This window comes from Coregonus clupeaformis, chromosome 24 (assembly GCF_020615455.1).
Source record: "Coregonus clupeaformis isolate EN_2021a chromosome 24, ASM2061545v1, whole genome shotgun sequence".
Classification (NCBI taxonomy): Eukaryota; Metazoa; Chordata; class Actinopteri; order Salmoniformes; family Salmonidae; genus Coregonus; species Coregonus clupeaformis.
In genome coordinates, this window is record NC_059215.1 from 37,283,183 (window position 1) to 37,297,133 (window position 13,951).

The 13,951-nt window shown below is 42.1% G+C and overlaps 1 protein-coding gene across 1 annotated transcript in view; it reads right to left on the reverse strand.

Moving 5' to 3' along the window:
• Window positions 1-13,951, reverse strand: part of LOC121537462 (semaphorin-3F-like) — a 104,540-nt gene that overhangs the window by 20,656 nt on the left and 69,933 nt on the right. The window contains exons 3-5 of the mRNA XM_041845087.1: window positions 6,418-6,578; window positions 5,998-6,060; window positions 3,054-3,173 (exon numbers count right to left, since the gene is read on the reverse strand). Of these exons, the coding sequence (XP_041701021.1) occupies window positions 3,054-3,173; window positions 5,998-6,060; window positions 6,418-6,578 (344 nt within the window). The remainder of the gene's footprint in view (window positions 1-3,053; window positions 3,174-5,997; window positions 6,061-6,417; window positions 6,579-13,951) is intronic.

Sequence of the window (13,951 nt, forward strand, 5' to 3'; positions counted from 1 at the left end):
ATATCGTTGGAAGTATTTGGAAGACAAAAAATTTATATTAGAAAATAGTTGTGACTGTACATAGCAGTTTAATTTCAAATAACACTTAACATGTATAGTTCCTATTTAACTTTTTCATCACAATATGCAACCCATACTTTACATTGGTGTCTCATGAAAGAGGACAAGTTGCCATGTTACATAAAAAAAAACATCAGGGTTTCAAAAGCTTATCGGACATTGAGCAGCGATATGATCTGAAGATGCGCCCTCCAATGCTGAAAAGCTGCTCCACAGCTGTGGAGGATGCTGGGACATGTAGGTACTCAGCAGCAACTCTCCTCAGTGTTGGGTATGTGTGACTGTGTATTTCAGAGGATCAGTAGTTGGTGGAAGACATGGGTAGGGCTGTTACGGTGACCGTTTAACCGCCACACCGGCAGTCACGAGTCATGACCTCAGTCGAATTCCACATGACCGTTGAGTCACGGTAACTAGGCTTCTCCAAAACTGCGCTCTGATGCCACGTATGGTCATTAGTGGCCTACCAAACTTTAAAACGGACAGTCGCTAATGTCTTGGTACTCAGCGCTCTATTGTCCCTCTAATCACTCTGACATCAATGCAAATGTATAGAAAATCAAATCAATCACTTCATGAGAGCCCTGGCATTCAGAGTTGTACAGTGAGAGCCAGCTCCTCATAGCTGGTTGATGCATGGAATGAAATAAGTGTTTGTATAAGCCCATGTTGCGCAACATTTCTATAGGCTATGCTATGCAAGAAAACAGAGTTTTGATGGCCTCTTAAAAAGAGCAGGATCACATCAGCTTTCTATAGGCTAGACCCAATATTAAGCACATTGCTTCTCTTTACAACCGGAGTAGCCTACCTGGCTGGCATGTAAATGAACCGCGGGAAAAGCGTCCTGCATTCGCTATTCAATGACATGTATTTTATTCCCTTGCCCCTGTTCCGACAGGTGCATGATAATGGCCCATATTATCACTTGTGAATGATGCCCACCGTATGCTGTCTAAGGCAAGAAACAGTGCATGCATTTGTTGGGGACTTTTTCAAATCATAGTCACATGCATCATGTAGCCTACCCAATATGCCTATATGTTTTGATAAGGGTTGTATCACAACTAAAGTGGCCAAATAACACTAAGTGTAGCCTATAGGCCTACGACACCTGGAACAAGGTTGGCGAGCACATAGCCTACAGAGCCTAATGAAACTTGTTATTATAAGCCCAGCCATTGCACAATCAGGTGTGAAAACAGAGTTTTGAATGGCCACTATTTAAAAGAGGATCCCAGTTTTTTTGTGCTGCTATATTTATTGCTAAATTCTTAAAATTAAGCACATTATTCACTGGCGTAACACAGTTTCTCTGGACCCCCGCAAGGTCGGAGTTCTTCTTACTATAAAACAATATAACATAATGCCATGGGAACTATAAGCAAATATTGTCTGCTAAATGAACTAGTGTAGCCAACAGCCATATGGCATAGCCAGATCAGGGCCTAACATAAGGACAACTCAGAGTATTTTATTCTGTTCTTCTGAAATAGGCTACATTTTCTTAATTTCATGTTGCTTTAGACCTGCCGAAAATAAATATTAGATATTTATCCTTTTTAAAATGTAGATGTTCCAAAGGTCTGCATCAGTGGCTTGTAGGCTATGCGTGGAAGCCCGGAGATGCTAAATGTGTTTATGTTAATTAGGTTAATTACTGTGAGACCAGCAGTTATTTGCATGACAGTTACCAGCTGACAACATTTCATGACAGCCCTAGACATGGGATGATTAGGTACTCCTCAATTTCTTTGGTGTTTGGAGTATATGCAGATGCGCTTGGTTGTTCCATAAAACCAAACAGTGTGTCCAATCGATTTTTTTCCGCTGGTGGTGGTGGCTCACTGTGAGGGACATCCTGTGTTGTGCTGGTGAACTTTGTGGCAAGATCATTGATGTCTGCAGTAAGGGCAGCCTTCTCAGTGGCATTGCACCATGCCAGTTTAAAGTGTGGATCCAAGACTGAGGCAATCTGGTATGGCTTCTTCTGCTCATAAACAGTCAGGAGCTTGTGAATGGCTTGTTTCAGGTTTTTGACAAGCTTTCCATTGTACCTTGTAGAGCATGTGGTGAGATGTTTAGTCAGTCCTCTGATGCATGGAATGATGTAGCTGGCTGTGACAATGTCGGATCCTCAAAGGGGGTTAGGACGTCCGCAGCATCAGCGAGGACATACTTCTCGTGCATGGATAGCTTGGTGACAGGCAGTGTGTAAAGCTTTTCTTCATCCGCATTGAGAACTGAGCAAATCATTTTCAGTTGAGAGTTCCACCTTGTGGCTGGTTGCAGAAGATTCTCCCATTCAAGGAGATCCTGTGCAAATGTTGATTTGTGGTAGTGGGGTACAATGTTGGAGGCTTGGGACATGGGTCTGTTGTGGTTATCTGCAGATTTAAAGCCATCTTTAATGGTGAGCTATAGTGTGTCAGAAAAGCATCTTCTTCTTCTGAGGATGTCGTCTTCAAAATTAGCAGAGGCAACAACCATATTATTGCCGTTAGCGGTGACCACGGTGTTGATTTTGGTTGAGATCTTATAGTGATCCAAGAGTTCCTCATATGTGCTGGCAATCCATTGTCCAGTATGGCAGCCTTTGAACTGTTTACATGCCAGCATAACACTGTAAAGAGTCCAATCTTGTAGGAAGTGTCCTGCCTTTTTGCCCAACCTTTAGAGTAGAGTATTTGAGGGTATTGGAAATATGTTTTGGGAAAATATATTTGATAAGTGTTTCAAATAGTATTCCATGAAAGTATTTGAAAATACTTCCAAATAGTATTTGGTAGACTATTTGGTTTTTACAAATAACCATTCAAATACTCAAATAAAAGTAATTGTTTTATGTTGTGTATTAAAAAATACTCAAATACACACAAAAATTATCTTAAATAACAAATACTCAAATACACATGCATTTGAAACCAGATCTGGCATGTTTGTGTGTGCGTCTGTCTGCGTGTGTGCGTGTGCATGTTTGTGTGTCCCCGTACCTCTGCTCTCCATCCTCTGTTGATGAAGGTGCAGATGGGCTTATAGGCCCCTGTGCCACAGGTGTACAGGTGTGTGCGATTCCAGGGTTCGATTAGACGGACAAAGTTTGCACACTCCCCCTGATTAGGACAGAGGGGGAACAGAGTTACAATCAATACACTTGACACACTGTACATACAGTTGAAGTCGGAAGTTTACATTTAAACTCAGTTTTTCACAATTCCTGACATTTAATCCTAGTAAAAATTCCCTGTCTTAGGTCAGTTAGGATCACCGCTTTATTCTAAGAATGTGAAATGTCAGAATAATAGTAGAGAGAATTATTTATTTCAGCTTTTATTTCTTTCATCACATCCCCAGTGGGTCAGAAGTTTACATACACTCAATTAGTATTTGGTAGCATTGCCTTTAAATTGTTTAACTTGGGTCGAACATTTCGGGTAGCCTTCCACAAGCTTCCCACAATAAGTTGGGTGAATTTTGGCCCATTCCTCCTGACAGAGCTGGTGTAACTGAGTCAGGTTTGTAGGCCTCCTTACTCGCACACGCTTTTTCAGTTCTGCCCACAACTTTTCTATAGGATTGAGGTCAGGGCTTTGTGATGACCACTCAAATACCTTGACTTTGTTGTCCTTAAGCCATTTTGCCAGAACTTTGGAAGTATGCTTGGGGTCATTGTCCATTTGGAAGACCCATTTGCGACCAAGCTTTAACTTCCTGACTGATGTCTTGAGATGTTGCTTCAATATAATCAACATAATTTTCCTTCCTCATGATGCCATCTATTTTGTGAAGTGCACCAGTCCCTCCTGCAGCAAAGCACCCCCACAGCATGATGCTGTCACCCCCGTGCTTCACGGTTGGGATGGTGTTCTTCGGCTTGCAAGCCTACCCCTTTTTCCTCCAAACATAACGATGGTCATTATGGCCAAACAGTTCTATTTTTGTTTCATCAGACCAGAGGACATTTCTCCAAAAAGTAAGATCTTTGTCCCGATGTGCAATTGCAAACCGTAGTCTGGCTTTTTTATGGCGGTTTTGGAGCAGTGGCTTCTTCCTTGCTGAGCAGCCTTTCAGGTTATGTCAATATAGGACTCGTTTTACTGTGTATATATACTTTTGTACCTGTTTCCTCCAGCATCTTCACAAGGTCCTTTGCTGTTGTTCTGGGATTGATTTGCACTTTTCGCACCAAAGTACATTAATCTCTAGGAGACAGAACGCGTCTCCTTCCTGAGCGGTATGACTGCTGCGTGGTCCCATGGTGTTTATACTTGCATACTATTGTTTGTACAGATGAACGTGGTAACGTGGTTTGGAAATTGCTCCCAAGGATGAACCAGACTTGTGGAGGTCTACAATATTTTTTCGGAGGTCTTGGCCGATTTTAATTTGATTTTCCCATGATGTCAAGCAAAGAGGCACTGAGTTTGAAGGTAGGCCTTGAAATATATCCACAGGTACATCTCCAATTGACTCAAATTATGTCAATTAGCCTATCAGAAACTTCTAAAGCCATGACATCATTTTCTGGAATTTAAAGGCACAGTCAACTTAATGTATGTAAACTTCTGACCCACTGGAATTGTGATACAGTGAATTATACAGTGGGGGAAAAAGTATTTAGTCAGCCACCAATTGTGCAAGTTCTCCCACTTAAAAAGATGAGAGAGGCCTGTAATTTTCATCATAGGTACACGTCAACTATGACAGACAAAATGAGAAAAAAAATCCATAAAATCACATTGTGATGGAATATCTACATAGGCGTACAGAGGCCCATTATCAGCAACCATCAGTCCTGTGTTCCAATGGCACGTTGTGTTTGATAATCCAAGTTTATCATTTTAAAAGGCTAATTGATCATTAGAAAACCCTTTTGCAATTATGTTAGCACAGCTGGAAACTGTTGTGCTGATTAAAGAAGCAATAAAACTGGCCTTCTTGAGACTAGTTGAGTATCTGGAGCATCAGCAATTGTGGGTTCGATTACAGGCTCAAAATGGCCAGAAACAAAGAACTTTCTTCTGAAACTCGTCAGTCTGTTCTTCTTCTGAGAAATTAAGGCTATTCCATGTGTGAAATTGCCAAGAAACGGAAGATCTCATACCACGCTGTGTACTACTCCCTTCACAGAACAGCGCAAACTGGCTCTAACCAGAATAGAAAGAGGAGCGGGAGGCCCCGGTGCACAACTGAGCAAGAGGACAAATACATTAGAGTATCTAGTTTGAGAAACAGGCGCCTCACAGGTCCTCAACTGGCAGCTTCATTAAATAGTATCCCAGAGCATCCCGGAGACGCCTCTTCACTGTTGACGTTGAGACTGGTGTTTTGCGGGTACTATTTAATGAAGCTGCCAGTTGAGGACCTGTCTCAAGAACTACTCAACTAGTCTCAAGAAGGCCAGTTTTATTGCTTCTTTAGTCAGCAAAACAGTTTTCAGCTGTGCTAACATAATTGCAAAACGGTTTTCTAATGATCAATTAGCCTTTTAAAATGATAAACTTGGATTAGCAAACACAACGTGCCATTGGAACACAGGACTGATGGTTGCTGATAATGGGCCTCTGTACGCCTATGTAGATATTCCATAAAAAAATCAGTCATTTACAACATTAACAATGTCTACACTGTATTTCTGATCAATTTGATGTCATTTTATTGGACAAAATAATTGCTTTTCGTAAACAAGGAAATTTCTAAGTGACCCCAAACTTTTGAACGGTAGTGTATGTATATGTATTTAAATGTATGTATATGTGTGTGTGTGTGTGTGTGTGTGTGTGTGTATATATATATGTATATGTATATGTATGCGAGAGAAAAAAACATATGGGGGATTGGAAGTGATGCAGACAATTACATTGATGGAAGTTACAATCTATCTGCAATATTAAAGCTGATCTACCCCCTAAAAAAAAGGAAAAAAAGGACACTAACCTGCCCACCCTTTCCAGTCATTCTACACTCTCCTTTCCTCTGGGTAGTGGCCGGCCAGTGAATCTGAAGGAAGAAGTGTACAAAATGCAACATTTCAGATCTGGTGCATTGTATGATTTTCTACATAGATTACATATTCTAAGCCTTCAAATAAGATATCATAAAGGCTCATTCATGCTTATAATAGGTCATAATAAAATAAAAGCATTTTACCTGTGGACGTCAAATGTTACTTTTATTTGCACTCATAGGCGTAGATGGCTACAGTGGCTGAATATTTCATAAAATTAAATAAAACACTAGAATGGGCCCTGGCGACTTCACTCTAGGACGGCCATCTTGGTCAGGGAAATCAGGTAATATATGTATCTGTCTCTATGGAATATTTATCATAGGAGTCATCATAGTGTTTGCTCTTACTATGAGGGGCTCCTTGTTGATGTTGTGCATGTCCAGGGCCACCAGGTACTCCCGGCTGCCCAGGTAGAGACGGCCCTGGTCCTGATCCATGTGCAGGATGCGGTAGTCACTGGTGTTGAAGGAGAAGGAGAAAGGCCGCACCGTCCGCGTCTCCATCAGCTCTGGACCAGCACAAACAGAGAGAGAGAGAGAGAACAGGAAATACCTGGGACTTGGTTTGAGAAGCATTAAAGCTGGAATCCTTAATGGTGAAAGTGCCACGTCCGTTTGGGATATTACAACAATAAAGAAGTTACTGCAAACAACAAACACCTCAGACATTATTGCACATGCAATAGAACAGCAGCATATGTACTGCCATTTTACCCCCAGCTTTGCCCACCTCTGCTTGTCAACAAAATAATAACAACAACCATGGGGCGGACAGTGGCGCTGTTTCCCCCTACTGCGGAGTCCATCTTTAAGGAAAATGTTAATGCACTGTGACACAGTAAACATCAAAGGGAGCCAAACACCTCTCTCTTTGTAAGTGTGAGGTGAGCCAAGAAGAGGTCTTCACGGGTCCACCAGACCCGAAATTCCAAGATTCGACCTGGGACACGAGTGGGTCAGGGTCCTAAATTCAGGTTTTGTCTCGGATCTGGGTCGGGTCTGATATAATTGCCACGGGCCTCGGGTATGTGCAATTAAAATTGATTTACCGACTGGACCTGTTTGAACCCGCCGTCTGTTAATTTAATGTGTGTGAGGTGATGAGAACTGCGAGAGCTTGTTATCTGTGTCAGTCAATTGAAACTCAATAAAACATATAGCTTAGGCCGGCCAGGTCCAGCTGAAACTTGTTTCCGGCCGCTCACGTGCGCTTGCTGCTGTTTGAGGTTTTAGGCTGGGTTTCTGTATCGCACTTTGTGACATCTGCTGATGTAAAAAGGCTTTATAAATACATTTGATTGAACGAGAGAGAGGATCCTTGACCTAGGCTGCTGTGCTGTTGATTGCGAAGATGGAGGCCTTTTTCACTGATGTAAAACGAAAGCGATGAGAAACAGTATAGTGAAAAGAAGCCGACAAGGGGAATGTCCTTCATGTGGACAAATGTGTATATTGTAGTGGACAAAGCTGAAAAGAACATTGACACGGGCAAATGTAGCCTAGGCCTACTGTGTGCAACTCGCTATTCAGGTTTGATGTGGCCAAGACAGGGACCTTGCGTCTAATAAAACATCAGAAGGCAGTGCACACTGGCACTCCCTTGGACTCCGACAGCTGAACTTGATGTGAGGAATGTTTTAGGCCTACCAAAGTTACTCCTTTAATCGAACAATATAATGCTTATCTTATAAAATATTTTTTAAAATATGAATATCATAAATTGGACGTCTAAGCCTATAGGCCTATGTATGCAGTGACCTGATGCATTTAGTTCTTAAATCTCTGACAGCTGAACAGTGAAGTGGACAAATATAAAAACCAAAGAAACAATAGCCTATGAAGTTTTGAATATGCTACACATCGAAACACAATTAATTGTTTTTGTAATTTGTTATAGGCTATTTTTAAGGACACATAACTGTGGCTCATTTGGCCAGGTCAGAGGTTTCTTTCTCTCTCTCTCTTTCTACTCTCAGATCTGAACAGGTCAGATCTGAACGGGTCTCTCAGATTTGAATGGGCACGAGTCTGTTTTTACACAGTGCTTTTCGGAACGAGTCTAAATGTCCTCTGGCCCATTCGGAACGGTTCGCTGTCCAAATTTTTTAAAATATACATATTGGGTCCGGGTGGGAAAGCCAAGAGTCCATTTCGGAACGGGTCCACCTTTTGGGACCCTTCTCTAGCCAAGGCCCTGAAGCAGGTGGAGAGATGAAAGATGGGTTCAGCTGTCTCTCAACCAAGGCCTAAACTGATGTGTGTGTGTCTGCCTGCATGCGTTCGTTCCTGTGTGCGTGTCTCTTTGTGTGTCTATCAAGTCTCTTATTGTCTCTATTAGTTTGGGTTCTAGTTCAGAGTTACTGACCCGCCACAATGGGGATGGATACCTTTCCACAATCCAAAGGAATGTGTATTATGGTCAACCGTCTAATATACAGTGAGGGGAAAAAAGTATTTGATCCCCTGCTGATTTTGTACATTTGCCCAATGACAAAGAAATGATCAGTCTATAATTTTAATGGTAGGTTTATTTGAACAGTGAGAGACAGAATAACAACAACAAAATCCAGAAGAACGCATGTCAAAAATGTTTTAAATTGATTTGCATTTGAATGAGGGAAATAAGTATTTGACCCCCTCTCAATCAGAAAGATTTCTGGCTCCCAGGTGTCTTTTATACAGGTAACGAGCTGAGATTAGAGCACACTCTCAAAGGCAGTGCTCCTAATCTCAGCTTGTTACCTGTATAAAAGACACCTGTCCACAGAAGCAATCAATCAATCAGATTCCAAACTCTCCACCATGGCCAAGACCAAAGAGCTCTCCAAGGATGTCAGGGACAAGATTGTAGACCTACACAAGGCTGGAATGGGCTACAAGACCATCGCCAAGCAGCTTGGTGAGAAGGTGACAACAGTTGGTGCGATTAGTCGCAAATAGAAGAAACACAAAAGTCCTGTCAATCTCCCTCGGCCTGGGGCTCCATGCAAGATCTCACCTCGTGGAGTTGCAATGATCATGAGAACGGTGAGGAATCAGCCCAGAACTACACGGGAGGATCTTGTCAATGATCTCAAGGCAGCTGGGACCATAGTCACCAAGAAAACAATTGGTAACACACTACGCCGTGAAGGACTGAAATCCTGCAGCGCCCGCAAGGTCCCCCTGCTCAAGAAAGCACATATACAGGCCCGTCTGAAGTTTGCCAATGAAAATCTGAATGATTCAGAGGATAACTGGGTGAAAGTGTTGTGGTCAGATGAGACCAGAATCGAGCTCTTTGGCATCAACTCAACTCGCCGTGTTTGGAGGAGGAGGAATGCTGTCTATGACCCCAAGAACACCATCCCCACCGTCAAACATGGAGGTGGAAACATTATGCTTTGGGGGTGTTTTTCTGCTAAGGGGACAGGACAACTTCACCGCATCAAAGGGACGATGGACGGGGCCATGTACCGTCAAATCTTGGGTGAGAACCTCCTTCCCTCAGCCAGGGCATTGAAAATGGGTTGTGGATGGGTATTTCAGCATGACAATGACCCAAAACACACGGCCAAGGCAACAAAGGAGTGGCTCAAGAAGAAGCACATTAAGGTCCTGGAGTGGCCTAGCCAGTCTCCAGACCTTAATCCCATAGAAAATCTGTGGAGGGAGCTGAAGGCTGAGTTGCTAAATGTCATCCTCGAAACCTTAATGACTTGGAGAAGATCTGCAAAGAGGAGTGGTACAAAATCCCTCCTGAGATGTGTGAAAACCTGGTGGCCAACTACAAGAAACGTCTGGCCAACAAGGGTTTTGCCACCAAGTACTAAGTCATGTTTTGCAGAGGGGTCAAATACTTATTTCCCTCACTAAAATGCAAATCAATTTATAACATGTTTGACATGCGTTTTTCTGGATTTTGTTGTTGTTATTCTGTCTCTCACTGTTCAAATAAACCTACCATTAAAATTATAGACTGATCATGTCTTTGTCAGTGGGCAAACGTACAAAATCAGCAGGGGATCAAATACTTTTTTCCCTCACTGTACCACAGGATAATGGCACTTCTCTATTGGACGGACAATTTCAATCCTCACATTCATGTGACCTACAGGTAGAGCAGCGTGTTGACTTTAGACATAAATCTCTGGTTATGAGGGCGTGAAGACAACGCCGCCCTCCAACTATATGAGAGCGGGCGCTAGTTTGGCTATGGGGCCTTGGGGGGAGCAGTGACACAGACCAAATCTATAAATTGCTCACGTTAGCCTCATACCAGACACACATTGATCTCACAAGGTATTACTGCCCTTCAAACTGCTAACCTGTCTGGGCTCGGTCCGAAACGTTAAATACATAAAAATAGCTTGAGCCGTAGTGGTGTGAAGGTCACGGTCGTACACTACCCAAGGTTCTGGGAACAGGCTTTGAACGATGCTCAATGTAGAGAATCTTGTTTTCCTTTTCATCTGAAAGGTACTTTCATTTAGGTGGAAGGTACCTTCATTTAGCTCACACTAAGTGCCACAAAAACACGATTGATTTGTGCTTGAAAACAAAAATGTTTATTTTTCAAGGTAAGAAAGGTACATCCTAGTTGTACTTAAACACAATTAAATAGAATGTAATAATTTGGATGTTGCTCAACTACAGGCCTGTGCGGTCTACATTTAGCGTATGATGATGCATCTTTTGTAGTAGACATGCATATCTTCATGGCAGATAATGTCTTCATGAATGACCATCCACTTGTGAGAGAGCATACACTTGCGAATGTCTATGTATACCCTTAGTGTGTGCGTGCATTTGCGTGTGTATGTGTGTGTGTAGTCTATGTGTGTGTAGACATCAAAGAAGAGAGTGGGCAGCAGAGAGGGGCATGTGAATGTCTTTGGTGCCGTTATCTGGCCCTCTAACTAGGTGGCGAAGTGTGGCCGTCTGTCTGTCTCTCTTGCAGCTGTGTGACTGATCCGCAAACAATCTGTAGAATTCCGGCAGTCACCGCTCTGCAGAGCGCCTGGGATTCCGTCCGCTCGGTGTGCGTAGGGAGGCGGGGGGAGTGGCAAGGCAGCAGGTTTCTATTCTCAGGACTTCTCTCATCCCATTATAAGTGGCTTTATCCCGAAAATCCACTATCTTTGGGCAAGGGTAGGACAGAGGGCTGACTGTTTGAAAAAGGACACACCTGCTGGCGGTAAAGGTCAGGACTAATGGATCCATGTGAGGCTGTTTCTACACTGTGTGGGGAAGGGAAGGCTGTTGAGATATACTTACTTACAATATGCTGGATATGTGTACACTACCTTGAACTACAGTATATCATACATCCTACAATCACCTTAGAGTAGTATCATGCAAAGGTCATGCAAAGTTGGCGACTTAAATTAAATTTACTGAGTGCCATTGAGTCTGAGACATAGTTTCTGCTGGTTTGTGGTAAGAGAATAGGGGAAAGACTGGCTTATACATTATTTCACTTTCCATAGTATTGTTCCATTTGTAAAGCCGTGACAATCTCACAATTTAACGATTCGGTTCCATTATTAAACTGTAAATCCAACGTTATCTTAGCCACATTGATCCGTCAGAACAAGAGCAGGGGAGAGTTCAATAACTACAGTAGCCTACATTTCCAAACTGGATCATTCTGGATCACACTCTCGTAGTGACCTTTAACCTTTCCATCTCACAACCTCCATCTGTTAGCGGTCAAATTAGCTTTTTGCCGTGGCAAAGAAATAATAAGGTGTGAAATACAGTGCCCTTGCACAGTCTTCACATTTTGCTGAAGGGATTACATTTCATTTTTCCCCCTACAGATCTACACAACCTACTCCACATTTTCAAAGTGAAAGAAAGTTATAGAACATTTCCCAAATTAATAATAATACAATTAAAACAAAGATGTCTTGATTGAGGATGTCTTCACACCCCAGAGTTAATACTTGGTGGAAGCACCTTTGTCAGCCATTACAGCTGTGAATTATTTTGAATAAGATTCTACCAACTTTACACAACTCTTAGGGCAACATATAAGATTGTGGTGGCAGCATCATGTTATGGGTATGAAGACATCTTAGAGCAGCTTCAAAGGAAGAGGCCATTGTGTTGAGTCATGCTGAAGCAGGTGTCCTCCACCTCTGGTCTTCTCTACCACAGTGGAGCAACTCCCCTGACTCTTATATTAGCACAATTCACTTACTGCCATCCCCCATTAGCAGAGCTAGCTAATACTGTATACTGTAACTAGCGACGTATTTGTGACTTCAAAACAGAAACACGCCTGTGTTTGAGGGACACAAGAGATCATGCTGAGTGTAGTGCAAAAATGTATCAATTCATACAATTAATAATGGAACAAATACGTATATCTTTTAACCAACAGCTTTACATTATGTGAGAATAATGAGGACAACCTAATGCTACTGTATAGGCCTACTGTAGGACATCAGGAATATTCTAAATCTGAGGTTAACCATGATGAGATGCTCAACCTCCTGCGGCATACGATCTTTGGGTCGTATTCAGTCTTTTCCCCTTTCTTTTAATTACACACAATGTATACTTGATTAGAAGCTGTGTGCAGGCACTGGGTGTTTGGGGTATAGTAGTCGTATTTCAGGCCTTGCATGCATTGAATCAATGTGAGCAGAGCGGAGCTGGAGTGGAGCAAGGAGTGTGCCCAATTTGACTGGAGTGTGGAGCAGACTCCAATTTTGTTCCAGTAGCGCTCACTTCACGCGCTCAGGACATGCCCGCCCCAGCATGCATTTGTAGTCTACTTGTGCTGCTATAGCCCCTTGCTTTAGCTACTGTCATGGAGTTCGCTAAATATTTTCATAAAGAAACTGATAGAACACAGGTGCTAAATCAAGATGACTTACAAAGATCAGGACCAAGAGCAAGAGAGGGAGTGTGGTGATATAGTGTCCACAACTAAAGAATCATTGTGGAATCTGAAAAGATACGTATCCCAAAAGCATGATGGTGTACTTACTACATGCACATGCTAAAAGAAAGGAACGAGGTGGGTAGATAACTAAGTGTGTCATTGTAGAAAAGTATTTATAAACAAAAAATCAGATCTCTTAAACGTTTTGTTCATTTTCGTTCTATTTTCTATACAATAGGCCATAATTATTCCCACATTCAAGGAACCTTCTGTTTGAGTTATTTTGCCTAAAAACCTTTAGGCCTACCTATAGAACATTTTTAAAACAACTCTGCATCTCCGCCCAGCCTGGCAAGAGTGGCCAAAGGGCTGTTTATCATCCCCAGCGGCTCTACAAGTCTGGAGAGGATATTCTCTGCTGCTGGCCGGCTCTCCAGGCACCATCGCATGAGCCGAAGCCATAGACTGGCCGAACTCCTGTTTCTAAAAATGAATTAAAAGACACTAATAAGTCATTTTTCGTTTAATTTGTATTTAATTCTAAGTAAGTCACAGCCTATATGCGCAATTTATAGACTATAATGATTTAATACAACAAAATGTTGTTTAAATGCTGAGTGCTTTATGTGTATTTCTTTGTAGGCTGTAGCCTTGAAATAATTGAAATAATATAGCCTATATAATTCATTTTAGTTGCTTCTTAGGCTCCCTGTCTGTCCTCCTGACCTATTTAGAGTGATTATATGCTGTTTAATATGAAATGTAGCCTATTTGAAATGATGTTAGCTTCTTACACTCACCTTTTCATGTTTATTAAAATACCTTTCATTAAAATCCATAAGGTTTGGTTTCAATACTTAAAAACCAACTGGTAGGTCCAGATAGTCCCAAAAATAGATGGGTATTGGTTAAATTGTGATTTTAATTAATGGTGCGAATTTGGAGCAGCAGTTTTATTTCCTGTGAGCGCAAGCGGTTTTTACGCTGGAGCGGTCCATGAGCGATAAG